We start from the raw sequence: 19308 nt of genomic DNA, 5'->3' as shown, positions 1-19308 counted from the left end.
CTGACGGGAGAGCTCCCGGCCACGAGGCGACCACAGAACCAGGAGCTGCTAACAGAGAGCTCCCCAGCCACAAGATGACCACAGAACCTTTTCCAGAGGGTTGGTAGGTGATGTGAATCATCCATCAGTGGTAGGTCTGACCTCCAGAACTCGCCGGCAGGCTGACAGCACGAGCTGCCTGGCCCAAGCCAGCAGCAGTTTATGGCAAGATGAGAGGAGACACAGCATTTTGGCAGGCTGCTTGCTGGGCGGCCAGGCCCCAAGGGGACCTGCGTGTCCTCCTGTCCGGGTCCAGCAGAGGCCCTGGGATGGCCTGCAGACGCCACACTCCTGGAAAGGCTGGTTGGGGTGGGATTTAGACATCCAAGCCCCCACGAGATGCGCTGCTGTCTGCACAGCCTCGGAGTCTCTCACGTTGGGGTAATGGGCTCTCAGTGTAGTGAGTTTCCATGAAATACAAGTTCCCGAAGAGAACCACACAGAAACCCCACTGAATCTTTCCACCCCCACAACTGTGATTTCATGCAGCACAGAATTAGAATGTGGTGCTTGCTGGTGACTGTGCAAACGGGATTTCCATGGAGCCGGTTGATTCTGATTTAGGAAGTGGCACAGCTCACTGACAAGGTTCTTACAATACATAAACATTCCGAAAACGTGGCAGCGCAAACACTGATCAGAGTATTTCCAAAAGCCCGTCACGTGTGCGGCATCCAGGCCTGGCCGAGGAACATCCGTGTAGAGAAGACCTGCTCCCCTCGGCCCCACCAGCCCTTCCTGTCCCTCCTTCTCCAGCTCTGTGAGCCCTGCGCAAGGGCAGAGGAAGCTATAGCAAAGCTGGGGAATGAGAGGGAGGGTGGACAGCAGCTCTAGCCCCATCCCCAGGAGCAGGAACCAGAGCGGGGGCTGACAAGGGGCACTGCCCACACCTTGGGGGAACCTGAAGCATCTACCCAGGGTCTCCTGGAGTAGGGTAGGTGGATGTCCGCAGGGCAAAGCCAGCTGAGGGCAGTGCCTGGAAAACCACTGCAGTGGTCAGTTTCTCCCAAGTCCCCATAGGACATGGATTTCCGGCCTCTCACAGCAATCCCGTCTCTACTAAAAATGCTTCTCCCATGTGACCACGTGTGAGCAGGCGTGTGCTCCATCACCGGGCACTCACCCTCAAGACAGATGCACTGCCACATTTTCATTCTTTTCCTTCCTCCTTTTAAATGCTGGCTGTGGTCTGTTAATTCCACAACCCACTAATGGGGTGACTGCCTGCACTTTCAAAAGCAGTGATCTTGGGCCACGGAGGTGGCTCACACCTGCAATCCCAGCACTTTGGGTGGCCGAGGTGGTGGATCACCTGAGGTCAGGAGTTCAAGACCAGCCTGGCCAACATGGCAAAACACTGTCTCTACTAAAAATACAAAAATTCGCTGGGTGTGCAGGTGGATGTCTGTAGTCCCAGCCAGCTGGGAGGCTAAGGCAGGAGAATCACTTGAATTCAGGAGGTGGAGGTTGCAATGAGCCGAGATTATGCCACGGCACTCCAGCCTGGGCAAGAGAGTGAGACTCTGTCTCAAAAAAAAAATAAAAGCAGTGATCTTAGAAACGGAAGCACAGCATGTGCCTGGGGTCCACGTTTGGTGAGTCCATGAATCCACGTGCCACACACAGAGGCTTAGGTGCTGGAAGGGGATGGGCAGCAGCACCTGTAGGCCCAGCACCTGTGCCGGGCAGCCCACACTCTCATGGGGCCACACAGGGACGTAAATGGCAACCACCCATGCGGGAAGGGGTTGGGTCGTGACAGGCGCTAGGCACGATGGTGGAGCCTAGCTGGGCAGGCGGGGGGACGGGGGGCCGCCGGCATCGGGCCTGGGCTGGAGGCAGGCGTTAATCTGAGAACGTGACCATTAGGATGGAATGCGCAGCAAGCCCGTATCCACTGAGTCCCTCACAGCCAAGTTATGAGAAACCATCATCTCTCGGAAAACCAATTTATGGTAAAGTGTGAAATCTCGTGTAGTGCTAATTTACCATCTATAAGAAAACTCAGATGCAATCACGCGACTGGGATCGTAACTTCCAATTCTATGGTGTTTAGTTCAAGAGCTCAACTAACCTTTCCAGAAAGCTTTGGAAACAGGTCACCACAGGCCAGTGATTCTATTAGGAGCCAGCTCTCCTGCTGTTCCCAGAACATTCTCCTGAGACACCTGGGAAGATTATAGGGCCAGCCCCGGCCCCCTGGAGCGAGCACACAGTCACTCCCAGAGATCCACCAGCCCCAGCAACTGCAGCCCTCGGACACGAGGTGCCCACGCCACAGCAACAAGAGGCTGCCCCAGGACACACTGTCAGGAACCCAGCCCCAGAGAGGGGGTGGGGAGGAGACCAACCCCAGGCCTCTCTGTCCCAGGATGGAGTGAGCAGCTGCCACCTGCCCCCTCAGAGCCTCACAAGCCCCCCCAACAGCACACCCACAAGGATGCCAGGGCCACGTACCGTGGTGGTCTTTATCCTCCCGCCGGGCTGTGTGCACGTCCAGCCTGACCGGTTGATTAACAAGTCACAGCCTTCCCCCTCCAGACACGGAAGCATGTCACACCACTGCTTGGTCTTGATAATTCTTGCTGTGGGAGAAAAGAGACAGTCAGCGTACTGCTCTCATGGGTCGTGAGGGTGTTACTGGGGGGACCTGGGTCCTGGCACTGGCTGGAAGGGCCCTCAGGCAGTGCCTGGCATGGCTGCACCCAGGGACCATCACGCAGGGATGCTGGGCCCCGGGGCTTCGCCAGTTTGCTGGCTTCCTGGTTTAGTGCTTACTCCCCGAGTCCTGCTCTGCCCTCGGCCACTCATGGAGCATTAAGAAGTGACCGAGGGGGCTGGAGACCCTCTGTGGAGCAGTGCCCTTCCTGCCTCACTTTCTCTCGTCTGTAATGCACTGAAGAGCCGGGAAAAAGTAGGAGGAGGGGGGTCCCAGCCAGGATGTCCCTCAGAGGCAGCGAGGGCAGCCTGTGCCTGGCGGGCGACCAAGGGAGCCCAGGCTTGCTGCTCGGAGTAAGGCCGGGCGGGGGGTGGAGAGCTGGTGCTCATCACTGACGGGAGGATGTGACAGCAACCCCTGCCCCGATCCCCACCCCTGCCACGTCTCATCTGCAGATGTCGGGCTGACCCCGGGGCCCGCCCCGCACCAGCCACATCAAGGCTCCAAGACTAAAGGATGTGAGTCCTCATCATGACCTCTGGTCAGGGCAGAGGGCGGGGGTGTGGTGAGGGGCCACTGGCTCCCACCAGCACAGGGACTCCGAAGCCCACAACAACTTCTTCCACACCACAGAGAGTTGCTTTCTCTCTTCCCTGAAAGCCCACCCCATTTTGTGGCTGTAGGGTTAGGCAGACTGGAGATTACTCTCTACCAGAAAGGCCGAGAAGCAAGGATTTAGATGTGACCGTATGGACATAAGCTTCACTGCAGGCACCTCAAGAAAACCATCAGTCATTTCTCAAACCGGGAAAAAATAGTCCTCCTAATGCACACATGATTACTTCTATTAAAACTGGACCTACAAACAGAGGTTGTAATCCAGTTGAAAAACACAGGCGTTCAGATGAGATGCGGATACCTGCCAGGCATTCTTAGTTCAACGTTAAGTTAGAAACACGCACACTTGTACACGCAGCATTCTACCACCAACTTTAACCCTAGGGTTGGAAATCAGGGAAAACTTTGGATCTCGCATGAAAAAGAAGTTTGAAAGTTTAGGTCATTCGGGCAGGGTGGCTCACTTTGGGAGGCCGAGTCGGATGGATCAGGAAGTCAGATCGAGACCATCCTGGCTAACACGGTGAAACCCCATCTCTACTAAAAATACAGAAAATTAGCCAAACGTGGTGGCACGTGCTTGTAGTCCCAGTTACTCAGGAGGCTGAGGCAGGAGAATCGCTTGAACTGGAGAGGCAGAGGTTGCAGTGAGCCAAGCTTGTGCCACCGCACTCCAGCCTGGGTGACAGAGTGAGACTCTGTCTCAAAAAAAAGAAAGTTTGGGTTCAAGGCCCTAGGAGAACAGATGACATCATCAGACACTGCATTCACTGGCGAGAGCCACGCACCCCACGCTACGTGCAAAGTGGGTGGACTGCAGGTGGCTCGCTTCACTCCAGCACGGGGAGGCCATGGGGGCCTTCGCCTCCCCTTCCTCGCCCACGCACAGCTCCTCAGCGTCCTCACTGCTCCGAGTAGCAGCTTGGAACTCACCTTGTCGGATGCGGGCAATTTACATGTGAAGCCCCTTCGTGTTTTCCTTTCAGATCCCTCCCTCCTGGAGCTCAGTGTTTGATGGGTCCACTGGCCCCAGGGATGCAGAGAACCCAGTGTCTGGGCTGCCTCCGTTGCCAGCCCTGTAGATGGGGAAGGGCTCCCTGTCACCCACACCAGGCTGGGCTGCATGGACATCCAGGCCCAAGGCAAGAGTGGTCCCCATGACCTCCAGCCCCCAATTCCTAACTGCAACCCCGGTCCTTCTCACGACACTTCAAAACCCTTGGCTTCCTCCTCTGTCCTGGGTTTTCTCTTCCATGTCACCTCTTTTTCCTTTTTTAAATAAAGCACAGGACTCTCAATTTGCATAAGCCAGAAGTGTACTTCCCCAGGATGCTTGTTTACAAAAAGTTCCCAAGATTACTTAGCACAGGAGGGAAACGCCTGCTGTATCAACAGCTCTGCAAATGCATGTGTGTGCACACGTGTGCGCTGCTGCAGACAGCTCTGCAAATGCATGTGTGCACACGTGTGCGCTGCTGCAGACAGCTCTGCAAATGCAAGTGTGTGCACACGTGTGCGCTGCTGCAGACAGCTCTGCAAATGCAAGTGTGTGCACACGTGTGTGCGCAATTGTAGACAGCTCTGCAAATGCATGTGTGCGCTGCTGCAGACAGCTCTGCAAATGCATGTGTGCGCACACGTGTGCGCTGCTGCATAGACAGCTCTGCAAATGCATGTGTGTGCACACGTGTGCGCTGCTGCATAGACAGCTCTGTAAATGTATGTGTGTGCACACATGTGCGCTGCTGTATAGGCAGCTCTGCAAATGCATGTGTGTGCACACGTGTGCGCTGCTGCATAGACAGCTCTGCAAATGTATGTGTGTGCACACATGTGCGCTGCTGTATAGGCAGCTCTGCAAATGCATGTGTGTGCACACGTGTGTGCGTTTGTATAGACAACCCTGCAAATGCATGTGCGTGCACACGTGTGAGACTATAAACAGCTCTGCGAATGCATGTGTGCACACGTGTGCGATGCTGTATAGACAGCTCTGCAAATGCATGTGTGTGCACGCCCCTGTGCTAACACGCTGTCCTCCAGACGTGCGGCTGGTGGGCTTCATGGCTGTGCACCCAGGCTGCTGTCCATAGTCCCACATGCAGGAGGACCACCGCTTGGACAATGCTCTGTGGTTCCCACGTCTTGAAATTCTGAATAATTTGTAACAAGGGCCCCACATTTCATTTTGCACAGGACCAATCAATCACGTCGCTGGCTTGCAGGCAGTGGCTGTCCCTGTAGGAGCAGTGGGCAGCAGAGGACAGGACCCTGGGGAAGGGCTCACTCCTCACCCCAGGAGGGTGCAGGCCCTGGAGTCATCGCAGGGGAGGCAGGTCTGGGAGGTCGGGGCCCCTCTGGACAGCATCGCAGCCAGAATGACCAGGCTCTGGTCCTCGGTTCCGACAAGGCCTGCGTGAGTGGAGTGGAGAGGAGTCGAGGTGCACTGGTCATGCCTGCCACAGCACCCACGCATAGGATGCTGTGAGGTGCTGTGTCCCGGTCAGTCCTGCCCTGCCCCACACTGGCCCCTTCACACCCGCAGCCACGGAGGCGGCACCCAGCAGCCCAGTGTGGCGGCACCAGCCCCTTTCCAGGCCAGTGCTGTGGGTGGAGTATCCCCTCAGTGCAGCCTAACCCTGGATCTGCAGATGGGGCCTCCAGGAGGTGAGGAAGGTTAGATGAGGCCATGAGTGTGGGGCCCTGACCCGCCGGATGGATTCCTGTCCTTAAGAGAAGACTCCGGAGAGTTCAAGCGTGTTCTCTCTCCGCCCTCGCTCTTCCCTCCTCCCCCTCCTCACCCCAGCATGTCAGGATGTAGCAAGCAGATGCCGTCGACGAGCCAGGAATTGGATCCTCACCAGGACCCAAACCTCTCAGCACCGTGATCTTGAACATCCAGCCTCCAGGGCTGTGAGAAAATAAACGCATGTTGTTTGAGCCCCTCAGTTTGCGGAGATTTGCTACACCAGCCTGACCCAGCTGAGACAGCCAGGGGACCAGGAGACATGGGATATCCTCATTCACCAGAAGTCAGGTGAGGAAACTCTAGCTGAGAATCAGTGGCTTCCCCCACGAGAAAGGAATTGTGCTCTTTGCTTCTGAGGGAACCTCCCGGCTTCCAGGGACATCTCCAGGATGAATAAGCTACCCAGGCAGCGGCTCCCAGACCCTCAGAGAGTCCCAGACACCTGCTGCGCTTCCACTAACCTGAGGAACAGCGTCAAGAGGGGGCATGGTGCCATGAGGGGGACAGCTGGAGACCACTGGGTGTCTTCCCAGGGCCTCTTTTCCCGTCTGTTCCCTATTCCTGCAGAAAGCCACCAGCAGCTCTCTCCCATCCTGATGCATCGTTCTGGGTGACAGTAAACATGGTAGAAAAATCTCACGCACAAATACGAACCTTAAACCTAGAGGAAGCTACAGGTGAAATGCACACTCCTCAACCCCAGAAATGCCCTTGCAATGGCTGGGAAAGGAACTGAACAAATTATAGAAAGCACCGTGTGTCTGTGTGTGTGCACGTGTGCGTGTGTCTGTGTGTGCGTGCATGTCTGTGTGTGCATGTGTATGTGTCTGTGTGCACGTGTCTGTGTGTGCGTGCACATGTGTGCATGTGTGTGTGCGTGCCTGTGTGCATGTGTATGTATGCATGCACGTGTGTGTCTGTGTGTGCGTGCACGTGTGTGCGTGTGTGCATGTGTATGTCTGTGTGTGTGTGTGCACGTGTCTGTGTGTGCGTGCGCATGTGTGCATGTGTGTGTGCATGTCTGTGTGTGCATGTGTCTGTGTGTGCGTGTGCATGTGTGCATGTGTGTGTGCGTGCCTGTGTGCATGTGTATGTGTGTGTATGCATGCACGTGTGTCTGTGTGTGCGTGCATGTCTGTGTGTGCATGTGTATGTGTCTGTGTGCACGTGCACATGTGTGCATGTGTGTGCATGTCTGTGTGTGCATGTCTGTGTGTGCGTGCACATGTGTGCATGTGTGTGTGCATGTCTGTGTGTGCATGTGTCTGTGTGTGTGCACGTGTGCGTGTATGTGCGTGCGCATGTGTGCATGTGTGTGTGCATGTGTATGTGTCTGTGTGCACGTGTGTCTGTGTGTGCGTGCACATGTGTGCATGTGTGTGTGCGTGCCTGTGTGCATGTGTATGTGTGTGTATGCATGCACGTGTGTCTGTGTGTGCGTGCGCGTGTGTGCGTGTGTGCATGTGTATGTCTGTGTGTGTGTGCACGTGTCTGTGTGCGTGCGCATGTGTGCATGTGTGTGTGCATGTCTGTGTGTGCATGTGTCTGTGTGCACGTTTGCGTGTGTATGTGCGTGCGCATGTGTGCATGTGTGTGTGCATGTGTATGTGTCTGTGTGCATGTGTGTCTGTGTGTGCGTGTGCATGTGTGCGTGTGTGCATGTGTATGTCTGTGTGTGTGTGCACGTGTCTGTGTGCGTGCGCATGTGTGCATGTGTGTGTGCATGTCTGTGTATGCATGTGTGTGTGCGCACGTGTGCGTGTGTATGTGCGTGCGCATGTGTGCATGTGTGTGTGCATGTGTGTGTGCATGTGTATGTGTCTGTGTGCACGTGTGTCTGTGTGTGTGTGCACATGTGTGCATGTGTGTGTGCGTGCCTGTGTGCATGTGTATGTGTGTGTATGCGTGCACGTGTGTGTCTGTGTGTGCGTGCGCGTGTGTGCGTGTGTGCATGTGTATGTCTGTGTGTGTGTGCACGTGTCTGTGTGTGCGTGCGCATGTGTGCATGTGTGTGTGCATGTGTCTGTGTGCACGTGTGCGTGTGTATGTGCGTGCACATGTGTGCATGTGTGTGTGCATGTGTGTGTGCATGTGTATGTGTCTGTGTGCACGTGTGTCTGTGTGCGTGTGCATGTGTGCATGTATGTGTGTGTGTGTGCCCGTGTGTGTTGGGGGTGTGTTTCTCTGGCACCAACGCTGAGGGTCATGACAGGAAGAGGTTCCAGTGTGGCTTAAAAGAAATGCCTCTGTGTGCTCCCATCTGTCCTAGCCACGGTGCCCGGGGTGGTCTTCAGGGCAGTGTGCCTCCTGCTGTCATCCTAAGCCAACAGGGCCTCAGAAACCCCCGGGTGCCCAGTGCCTGTTGTCTTCTGCCCTAAGAGGCAGAAGCAGGGACGGGGCTGTCTCGGGTTAGGAGCCACTCAGCTGCTGCAAGGACGCGTCTCAGCATCGGCCCCGCCCGCTTCGGCACACTCTGCAGCACACAGTGGGGCCTGGGCCATCAGGAATGGGGCTGGCACAGCCCAGAACACCTGGGCAGGGTGGGTGGCGTCCGAGGGCCTGACCTATCTGCAGGGCAGGCTGTGAGAGGGTGGACAAATGGTCCAGGCTCAAATCCTTCACTGCCCAGCTCAGCAGGGACCTTGATGTGCACACACATGTGCACATCACACACGTATACACCACACACATACGCCACACACAGAGGTCTGCGGGCACACACACATGCACACATGTCCATTTAAATGCATGCTCACAAACGTATCAACAGGTGCAGCACATACATGCACACGTGTACACACACAGATGTGTGTCTGCACATGCACCCACATGTACACTCTCATGTAAACATGCATGTACATGCACGCAGGTCATGTGGGCTCACCTGCTCTCAGCACTCGCAGAACAAATTGACGAGCAGGCGGCAGGCTGCCCCGTCCCTGGCCTGGCCCTCCCGAGGGCACCAGCGGGCCGGCCCTGAGCACACAACACCTTTTGTTTGCTGGCAGGAGCCAGGCTTGCCCACCCCAGCCCACTTCCTGCTGGAGGCGGTCAGAGGCACAGCGCCCGGCCACCATGTCCTGGGTGGGGACAAAGGGCTCTTTCAAACCCACATTTCACAACTCTCTTTCACCCGGGCACGGGTGAGGAGGCCTCTCCTCTGGTCCCAATGTCACAGTAGCCCTCAGAGATGGGAAGGGGCATCCCCAGGAGCTGACAGAGCTTCCTGAGGTAGCGTGAGTGATGGTGACTGAAACCTGAGCTTTGGGCAAAAAAATGTCATCGCTCATCCACATGGGCTAACCCAGGGGGTCCTGGGCACATAACAAGTAAAGGGCACAGGAGGTAATGGGCACGTGGGTAATGGACACAGGGGGAAAAGGCATGGGGGATAAGGGGATAGGGTAAGGGCACAAGGGGTAAGGGGCACAGGGGTAAAGGGCATGGAGGTAAAGGCATGGGGGTTAAAGGGCACAGGGGTAAAGGGCATGGGGGTAAAGGCATGGGAGTTAAAGGGCACAGGGGTAAAGGGCATGGGGGTAAAGGCATGGGATTAAAGGGCATGGGGGGTAAAGGCATGGGGGTAAAGGCACAGGGGGTAAAGGGCATGGGGTAAAGGGATGGGGTAAAGGGCACTGGGTAAAGGGCATGGGGTAAAGGCACATGGGGTAAAGGGCATGAGGTAAAGGGCATGGGGGTAAAGGGCACTGGGTAAAGGGCACTAGGTAAAGGGCACGGGGTAAAGNAAAGGGCACTAGGTAAAGGGCACGGGGTAAAGGCACATGGGGTAAAGGGCATGAGGTAAAGGGCATGGGGGTAAAGGGCACTGGGTAAAGGGCACGGGGTAAAGGGCATGGGGTAAAGGGCATGTGGGTAAAGGGCACTGGGTAAAGGGCACGGGGTAAAGGGCATGGGGTAAAGGCACATGGGGTAAAGGGTATGGGGTAAAGGGCATGGGGGTAAAGGGCATGGGGTAAAGGGCACTGGGTCTCATGCATTTCGTGTCTGCAGTGCGCATCTGCAGGATGGTAGAGCGGATGGTAGAGCAGGTGCTCAGGACATCGATTGGGAAGGGAGCCAGGGAGCCGCTGCCTCAGATGGAAATAGGGTGCAAGGGGGGCATCTCAGACTGGGTGTGTCCTGGCTGAACCTAGGGTCTCACCGATCTTGAGCCTCTGTAGGACCCCGTAGCCCCCGAGACCCAGGGCAGCCAGGCCCTGGGCCAGCAGCGCTTTCTCCACCTGGAAACACTTCTCCAAGGTACCACTCAGCCCCAGTGTCCCTCCCACACCATGCTCTTCATCACACACACATGCCATTCACATATGCAGATATAGGCACACACATGCACACCACACACAGCCGCACGTCCACACACACGCACACACGCCCGCAGGGTGCCCCCTCGCAGACTCGCCACCCACACATGTGCATCATCCCCCAGGCCACCTGGCTCCCTGGCAGTGAGTCCTCAGGTCTACAGAGGGGTGTGCACCTTCCACCACTCCAGGTCCCCTCCGGGCGCACATTCAAGCTGCTTCCCCAGGCGCAGGCTCCACCTCCCAGGCCTCCCTCGCTTCCCCGGATGACGCAGCTGCTGCGCCCAGATCCTTGTCAGTGGCAGCATGGAAACCTTGGGCTCCAGGAGGGCAGAGTGCAGAGGACGGTGCCCAGTGCAGCTGTGACCACGTTTCAGGGAGGGAGGCCTCCAGGCCAGGGTGGGAGCCGGACTCTCTCTGCAGTCTCGGAGGGGAGTGGCCTGTGACCGTGCCAACAGCCTCAGGGAGGGACGCGCTGAGAGGCAGGGGCGGGCGGGGCTGGCTGGCCACAGGTCCTCAGCACAGAGTGGTTCAGGCTCCCAATCAATTTGCTGAAAGTCTAATTTGCCACAAACAGTTGGGCGACCCTTGAATGGAGTTGAAGACACAGCAGGGTGGTTGTTTGGGTGAGATGCACGGGGCACTGTGCCCGAGCGAGCGGGAGCCCACCGGTGCCTCCTGCAGATGGCCAGCGTGGAGGCACCTCTGACCAGCATTCGGGGTTCCTGGGCCTGCCTTTTCTGAAGCTTCACACGAGGGGGGCTTGCGGAATGTTCAGCCTTAGTCCTGCTTGTCTTTTACGCCGTCAGGACTGTGAGGCGACAGGGAGACACGCCATGCTGTCCAAGTCTTCTGCGGCCAGTGAGAAGCGTGCCTGCCTGGGGGATTCAGCCCTGGGCCCGGCCTCCTGGGGACAGTGCTTGGTGGCCTAAATGCTGGCCACCGACCTCTTCTGAATGGCTGTGCTTGCAGTGGCCATGTCAGAGTGCAGGTACGTCCTGCGTGATCTGAGGACACTCATTTCCAAACGCCATCCGAGGGGCCCGTGTGTGCGCGTGTGTGGTGTGTGTGTGTGAGGCGGTGTGTGTATGGTGTGTATGTGAGGTGGTGTGTATGGTGTGTGTGTGTGTATGGGGGGTGTGTATGGGGGGTGTGTATGGGGTGTGTGTATGGTGTGGTGTGTGACTGTGTGGGATGTGTGTACGGTGTGTGTGTGTATGGTGGGTGTATGGGGTATGTGTATGGCGTGTCTGTGTGTATGGGTGTGTGTATGGGGTGTGTATGTGTGTGTATGGGGTGTGTGTATGGGGTGTGTGTATGGCATGTCTATGTGTGTGTATGTGTGTGTGTATGGGGTGTGTGTGTGTGTGTATGGGGTGTGTGTATGGCATGTCTATGTGTGTGTATGTGTGTGTGTATGGGGTGTGTATGTGTGTGTATGGGGTGTGTGTATGGCATGTCTATGTGTGTGTATGGGGTGTGTATGTGTGTGTATGGGGTGTGTGTATGGCATGTCTATGTGTGTGTATGTGTGTGTGTATGGGGTGTGATTGTGTGCATGGTGTGTGTGCGTGTCCCATGTTCCTGTTTATGCAGACATTCACACCCTGCAAAGGTCCATCCACCCCCAATACCCGGTGTGAATTCCAACAGGAAGAGGTGGCAGGACCTAGATGTGTCCCTGGGACGCGGGAGCTGCTCTCTGGGGCTGTGGGCGCTGCACCAGAGATGCACTCCACGCGCTTCCCGGCCTCCCTCTCATGGTCTCGGAGGAGTTCGTTAGAAGTAAGTGCGGCCGTAAATATGCAATGAAAGTTTCTTCTGTTCACAGTCGAAGCAATAATTGGATTATTCCCGTTTAAAGCCCGCTTACTCACGCTGCAAGGCAAAGCCTGTCTTCATCCGGAGGAGACATCTTAGGTGAGTTATCAGGAACCCACTCGTAAACGTGCCTTCCGGGACAGCTCTGGGTTAAATAGAAGGTGTGATGACAACAAACAAAGCCACACGCTTATTAAGACGCCTTCATGTGACACAGCCTTAAGTATGTGAGAGCAGAGCTCACCGAGTGGAACTCCGGGAATGTACACACACGGCGCAGCAGGAGGTCCCTCCGCCCTGGAGCTCACCGAGTGGAACTCCGGGAATGTATACACACGGCGCAGCAGGAGGTCCCTCCGCCCTGGAGCTCACCGAGTGGAACTCCGGGAATGTATACACACGGCGCAGCAGGAGGTCCCTCCGACCTGGAGCTCACGGAGTGGAACGCGGGGAATGTATACACACGGCGCAGCAGGAGGTCCCTCCGCCCTGGAGCTCACCGAGTGGAACTCCGGGAATGTATACACACGGCGCAGCAGGTAGGTCTCCACCCTGGAGCTCACAGAGTGGAACGCGGGGAATGTACACACCACACGCAGCAGGTAGGTCTCCGCCCTGGAGCACGGCGAGCAGGTAGATTCTATTGATCCGGGGTCTGGGGCAGTTGGGGTTGAGGGTCTGAGGGGACCCCAGTTCACCCAGCTCGTGGAAGCTGCAAACAGCCTATGTGCTCTCGAGAGCTGACCCTCTGCGTCTTGTCTGAGTGACCACAGATGGGATGGCTGCGTGGCTCCGTGGTGCTTGAAAGCCCTTGCTAGGGACTGAGCGATGCTGTATGCGGAACTTGAAGCCAGCCCCGCTGACTCCTCTCGCCAGGAATCTGGTGACACCAAAGGGCCTGCCGATTTGTTTCCAGCACCAGGAAGCCCCAGCCCATCTCTGAAAGAGTCAGCAGCTCAGGAAGGCACCCCTGCTGCCCACACCCTGGCCAGGTGCCCTTGTCCAACCACAAACCTGAGAACCTCACAACCCAGGAAACACAGGAAGAGAAACCCTTCCCCGGATTGACGCCCCAGGCAGGAACGTGTGGGCCACTCCAGGGAACAGATGGACAGGGACGCACAGTGCTCCTTCACCTGGGACTGTGGCTGTGACATTCCTCAACACCCAAGCCCCGTGGTGTGCACGACTGCAGGCTTCCCTTGGGAATAAACTGTCTCCTCACTTCCATTAACACACAGTCCTGCTTACTGTACTCAACAGCTTGGAAAATGAATCATCCAGAACCAAACCAGTGGGATTCCGGGAGAAATTGTGGGCGCTTGCTCAGATATCATCAGAAACACTCTCGACTGAGCTGGGGCGGCTGCGCTCTCTGGCAGTGTCTGACCCAGAAGAGCGTCCCCCAAGCGTCCCAGATCTGGCTGGGGATGGAGGATTCAATCTACAGCTATGCACACGGGCCAGTCTGTCCCAGCAACATTCTCACATGGCCACTTGGTCTCCACCCGAGGACTTGCTGTCAAGTCTCCGCAGGTCCTCAGTGATGGAGCCTGGCCCTGCACTTCTGGCCTGGTCTGAAGGTACAGGCTGGCCTTTTCTGGGGTGAATGTGAGTCCCAAGTCCGGGAATCGCTAAATCCTGCCCAGAACTCAGACCCTGAGGACAAGCAGGCCAGGCAGAGGGGGAGCTCCAGACATGGACCGGAGAGGTGGGGTTTGCAGGTAGGTGAGAAGCACCCCATCTCCGGGGGGGGTCAGACCAGGTGCCCTGTCCACGTCCACCTGAGTCACACTGCCTCCCGCATACCACGTGCAGAGGCAGAGGGAGGTTTCCACACATTTTTGAAAACCATGCCTCCCTAACTGCCCCAGCTGTTCTGCACATTTGCAGTTGAGGACTTTTGTGGGCACTGGGTCCTCCTGGGAGGCAGGTGCAGAGGCTGGAGTCTCCCACACTGAGGACACACACGGGCCATTTCTCCTTGTGCTTAGCAGCGAAGCCGCGGCACGTTGAAAAAGGCTTTCTCTTTTTTTGTTTGTTGAGACAGAGTCTTGCTCTGTGGCCAAGTTGGAGTACCCCTTGGGGTACGTGAGGCTGACACGGGGCAATAAGGGTCCAGGAAAACGAAGAGAAAAGGGCAGTGGCACGATCTCAGCTCATGGCAACCTCTGCCTCCCAGGCTCAAGCGATTCTCCTGCCTCAGCGTCCCAAGTAGCTGGCACTATAGGTGCGCGCCACCATGTCCCCTAATTTTTTGCATTTTTAGTGGAGACGGGGTTTAACCACGTTGGCCAGGCTGGTCTTGAACTCCTGACCTCAGGTGATCCACCCGCCTAGGCCTCCCAAAGTGCTGGGATTACAGGCGTGGGCCACCGCGCCCGGCCTTCTTTTTTTTGTTAAATCAGGATGCACTGTAGAAACTGGGAAGTCAAGATTCTCCTTTCAGCTAAGAAAGAGCTTACTTAGATATGAACCAGGGAGGACTGGGCAGGGAGACCCACCGTCCCCAGAGCAGCCAGGGGGAGGTAAGAAGCCTGAAGACCTGGCCCTCACGGGGGAGGGGCCAAGACAGGGCCAAGGCCTTGGGGTCCATGAGGCTGACCCGAGGCCAGCGTCCAGGAAAGCAGAGAAACGGGCAGTGTGCTCCGGTCCTCGCTGTTCAGTGGTGATCTGCTAATCACTCAAGAAAAGCAAAATCCGCAAAACCCATATCACATCTTAAAATTAGATAAAATTTTCTTTCTACAACTTCTAGACAGCATGATTTAGTGAGAACAGTCCTGATAATTATTTTTGCTTTAAATAGTTACAGTAGAATATATTAATTTTCAAGATGGCTCTCTGATGAGAGTGGCTCATTAGCACTGGGAACTGTCCCCGCCGTGCTCAAGAATGGAAAAGTCTCCCTTTGTGATGAGGGCACCAAACTGCACCAGTGCAAAACGCTCCAAGTCTGGGTAATCAAATTAGATGAGAGAGGGGAAAAAACCCAAAAAAACAAACAAAGAACCCCTAAGCCACCACTGTAATGAGCTACCTGTTCATTATTTCATTAAGGTTAAGACATGTAAGTGGAAGAAAAAACAACACTCTAATCATGCTCCTCGGGCAAATTCCTATGAACTGACAGACGCTATTTAAGAGGGAAGACAGGAGAGGCAGCCGCAGTTTTTAATTTTAATGTACGGAAAGGAAAGAACCTCCTGTCTGTTTCCAGGAGGCCCCAGGGGCTATGTGCTGCTGGAGTGGCACTCAGGGAGCCTGGGGCAGCCCAGGGAAGGAGGGTGGTGGCGGGTGGGGCAGCTCCACATCCCCCCAGAGAGGAGGGGCGCTCCTTCACTTAGGGAGGTGACCTGAGGCCAGCTGGGTGTGTAGGAGCTGGGTGCTGCTGGTTGTGGGTCATCACTGGAGGGGATGAGGAGGGCAAGTTCCCGGGGATGATCCTGTTTATAAGCGGACTGCCACTACCTCGAGGGGAGGCGCTGGCCATGGCAAAATTAACCCGGATGCTGACAACTCTGACTGCCTTCTCAGGGAACCTGCTGCCCTCACGAGGACCTGGACACATCAGGGCTCACAGGAGGCTTCACAGCTAGGCTCAGGAAACATTTAGCCAATCCCATCCATCCATCCACAGGCCCCCCACCAATCCATCCATCTATCCACCCACCCACCCATCTATCCATTCAAATATCCATTACTATTCATGCACCATCCACCCATCATCCACTAATCCATCCATCCACCTGTCTACCATCCATTCATCTACCCACCTATCCACCTATCCATCCATCTATCCACTCAGCCATCTATCCACCATTCACCGCCCACCCATCCTCCCATCATCAATCCACGCATCTATCACTGACCCTCCACTAATCCATCCATCCACCTATATATCCATTCAACCTTCCATCTACCATCACCATCCATCCATCCATCATCCATCCTCCCATCCATCAATCCACTCATCCATCACCCACCCTCCACTAATCCATCCATCCACCTATATAGCCATTCAAGCATCATTCCATTCCACCATCACCATCTATCCATCCATCCATTCATCAATCAATCCATCCATCTGTCCGTCCATCCATCTATCCTCCATCCATCCATCTATCCACCTATGTATCCATTCTACCATCATTCCATTCCACCATCACCATCTATCCATCCATCCATTCATCAATCAATCCATCCATCCATCATCAATCCATCCATCTATCCATCCATCCATTCATCCATCCTCCAACCATCCACCCACCTGTCCATCATCTAGCCATCCATCATCCATCTGTCCATCCATCCAGCCATCCTTCCTCCATCAATCCTCCATCAATTCATCCATCCATCCACCTGTCTACCATCTATCCATCCCCTGTCCATCTATCCATCTATCCTCCATCCATCCATCTATCCACCTATATATCCATTCAACCATCATTCCATTCCACCATCACCATCTATCCATCCCCTGTCCATCTATCTATCCATTCAAAAGTTGATTCACCATCCAATATTCATTCATCTACTTATCTGATTTGGTGAATCAATACTATCCACTTTCTATCAATCTATCCATTCATCTACCCACCATCCATCCATCCACCTGTCCATCCATCCATCCATTCTTTCCCCCATCCACCCATCCAAACACCTGACCATCATGTACTATGATTTGAAGTCTGTGCCCCTCTGCAGTCATGTTGAGAGCTAACCCCAAGTTATTGTATTAGGAAGTGGGGCCTTTGGGCAGTGATTGATTAGGCCACAAGTGGAGCCCTCGTGAATGAAATTTGTGCCTTATAAAAGGATGAGAGAGGCCCCTCATCCCTTCCAGTACGTGAGGACACAGCCAGAAGGCAGTCGTCTGCAAACCAGAAGACAGTGCTCACCACAACCGGCCCTATGCACCTGATCGCAGATTTCCAGCCTCCACAACTGTGAGAAACACATTTCTGTGGTTTCTAAGCCCCCAGTCTATGTACTCCGTTATAGCAGCCCCAGCAGACAAAGGCACACTGAAACCTAGGCTTGTCTGCTTTCCCCTCCTGGGCAGAGACCCCCGGAGCCTCATATGCCATCCTGCCTGCTGCCCACGGCTCAGGGACCCCCTCCTCCTCCCCGATGGAGGGAGCTTTGAAAGTAGTGGGAGTGACCTTGGCCACTTGTGCTGACCCCACTCAGCAGCCCCTTCCAACTCCCCGGGTGCACCTGGGGCCCGTGTGAATTCAGGGCAAGGCACCTGCACTTCCAGGCCCTGCCTGCCTCTTAGCTTCTGGAGCCACAAGGAAGGTTGGCCAGTGGTGACGGATGCACCCAGTGACAGGGGTAGGTGCAGAGGCCTCTGAATGGGGTGTTTTCTAACTGGCACAGAGCTCTAAACCCAAAGTGAAACCCTAAGTCTCCCAACCAACTGAACAGACACCCCCATGGGCCAAGGGCAGGCACAGAGAAACCTGACAAGCTGAACCCCCAGCCATGATGAGGGGAGACTGGACACCCCTCAATGCACTCCTCCCTTTTGGAGTTTAGGCTCAACTGACCAGCAGCATCATTAAAAGAGAGATCATAAGACTGACAACATGGATTATTTGTGGCAGTAAGATACCAAATTCCAGCCTGCCTCTGGTACAGTATCGCATGACACAGAGCAGGCTCTAAAGGAAATCAAAATATTTTACCCCGAAGAACATTACTCTGACATATTTTGAAATGGTGCTGCAAAGCTGACTCTTGGGGGGAAAATTTGCATCTCCTTTTTCTAGGTCTTTCCTGGATCCAAGAGAGATTTGACTAAGAATCTGACACCTTTTAAAGTCCTAAGAGAGATATTCGTTTTCTCTCTTCATCTACATAACAAGCACTGTGGTTTCCACAACCTCCCATCCTAACTCCAGCATTCCTTTCTACTGATTTCTTAAGACTTAAGAAAAAGCTCAACTCTTTCAACCAACCGCCAGTCAGGAAATCCCTGAATCCACCTCAGACCTGGAAACCTCACCTTAGAGAGCTCCCCTGTCCCAGGCCAAAGCAACGTCCACCTTAAGTGCATTGAGTTAGGCCTTTGCCTGCAACTCCTGTCTCCCCAGAATGCACAAAACCAACTGCAACCCAACCACGTGGTCTTCCTGAGAGGGGGTGTCGCTGCGTGGGCACGCAGGAGTGGAGAACCTGCCTGTGGACACCCCACCAGGATCTCCAGTGTGTAAAGGAGGACAGACCCCGCCAGGCTCAGTTCAACAACTACACATGTGCTCTGACAATCAGAGAAAGCGCCTCTCTTGGAAGCTTCCCACCTCTGGTTCTGAAATGGTTGAAGGGAAAGGAGCATCTCTGCGGATAAGCTGTGCGCGTCCTCACTGGTTGGAGCCCCTCATTTTCTGCACTTCTCCTAACTGGGGGGGACTCAGTTCCAGGCATTTGCATGTGGTTTCTTTGGTTACAGCTGAACGGCCAAGGCTGCGCCTCCCTACAATTCTGAGCACGCTGTGTTCAGGGATGACCTGGCCCAGGCCTCGCCTCCGAGGGCTGCACTGTGTCTTCGAGCAATCACTAACATTCTGAGCGATCCACTGAATCCCACACGAAGGGCCCCGGAGGAAAAAACGGATGCTCAGGCTTTAGGCACCATGTCTGACGCTCCCAGGCAGCCTGAGCCAGGCTGGTGTCCTTCCGGAAGCCATGGCTGCAGTGCTGGTAGGGCCCGGGGCCCCCGGAGATGAGAGCTGACAGACCGCTGTGCCCGGCCCAGCAGTGGATGGCGGCACAGCGGGGCTGAAGCGGGCACAGTCGAGGTGCCCACAGCGCTGTGCTCCCAAGGCGGCTGCAGCAGTAAGAGTTGGGGCATCTGGATCCTCCTTCACTCGCCCACGGCCCCCACGGTCAGGACCACATCCTCAGTCCTCCTCCGCCCTAGAGGCCTGGCACACACAAGGGGCCCAGCACACTAGCTCTCAGCGCCCGGGTCACGGATGGCAAATGTTGGGAAGCTGCCCTGTCCAGGGGCAGCAGCGCTGGGTCCCTCAACTCCTCTGGCTCCCCATGCTCTGTGTTTGGGGGTGCCTGCTTCCCTGGGTCCCTCAGCTCCTCCAGCT

The 19308-nt window shown here is 55.5% G+C and overlaps 1 protein-coding gene and 1 long non-coding RNA gene across 5 annotated transcripts in view; one reads left to right on the top strand and one right to left on the bottom strand.

The window, feature by feature from the left end:
• Positions 1-19308, bottom strand: part of TAFA5 (TAFA chemokine like family member 5) — a 218004-nt gene that overhangs the window by 30097 nt on the left and 168599 nt on the right. For all 3 annotated transcript variants that reach the window (XM_017504855.2, XM_037730060.1, XM_017504856.2), the window contains exon 3: positions 2497-2624. In XM_017504855.2, the coding sequence (XP_017360344.1) occupies positions 2497-2624 (128 nt within the window). The remainder of the gene's footprint in view (positions 1-2496; positions 2625-19308) is intronic.
• Positions 9204-13179, top strand: LOC119467765. Of its 2 annotated transcripts, XR_005196381.1 has the most exons (4): positions 9204-9301; positions 10220-10325; positions 11194-11375; positions 12216-13179. It is a non-coding gene; the product is annotated as an uncharacterized LOC119467765 (long non-coding RNA). The 2 variants fall into 2 exon arrangements; XR_005196382.1 differs by lacking the exon at positions 10220-10325.

Source organism: Cebus imitator, unplaced genomic scaffold, assembly GCF_001604975.1.
Source record: "Cebus imitator isolate Cc_AM_T3 unplaced genomic scaffold, Cebus_imitator-1.0 Scaffold329, whole genome shotgun sequence".
Lineage (NCBI taxonomy): Eukaryota > Metazoa > Chordata > Mammalia > Primates > Cebidae > Cebus > Cebus imitator.
The sequence above is the reverse complement of the archived record's forward strand: the minus strand, read 5'-3'. Positions and strand labels throughout refer to the sequence as shown.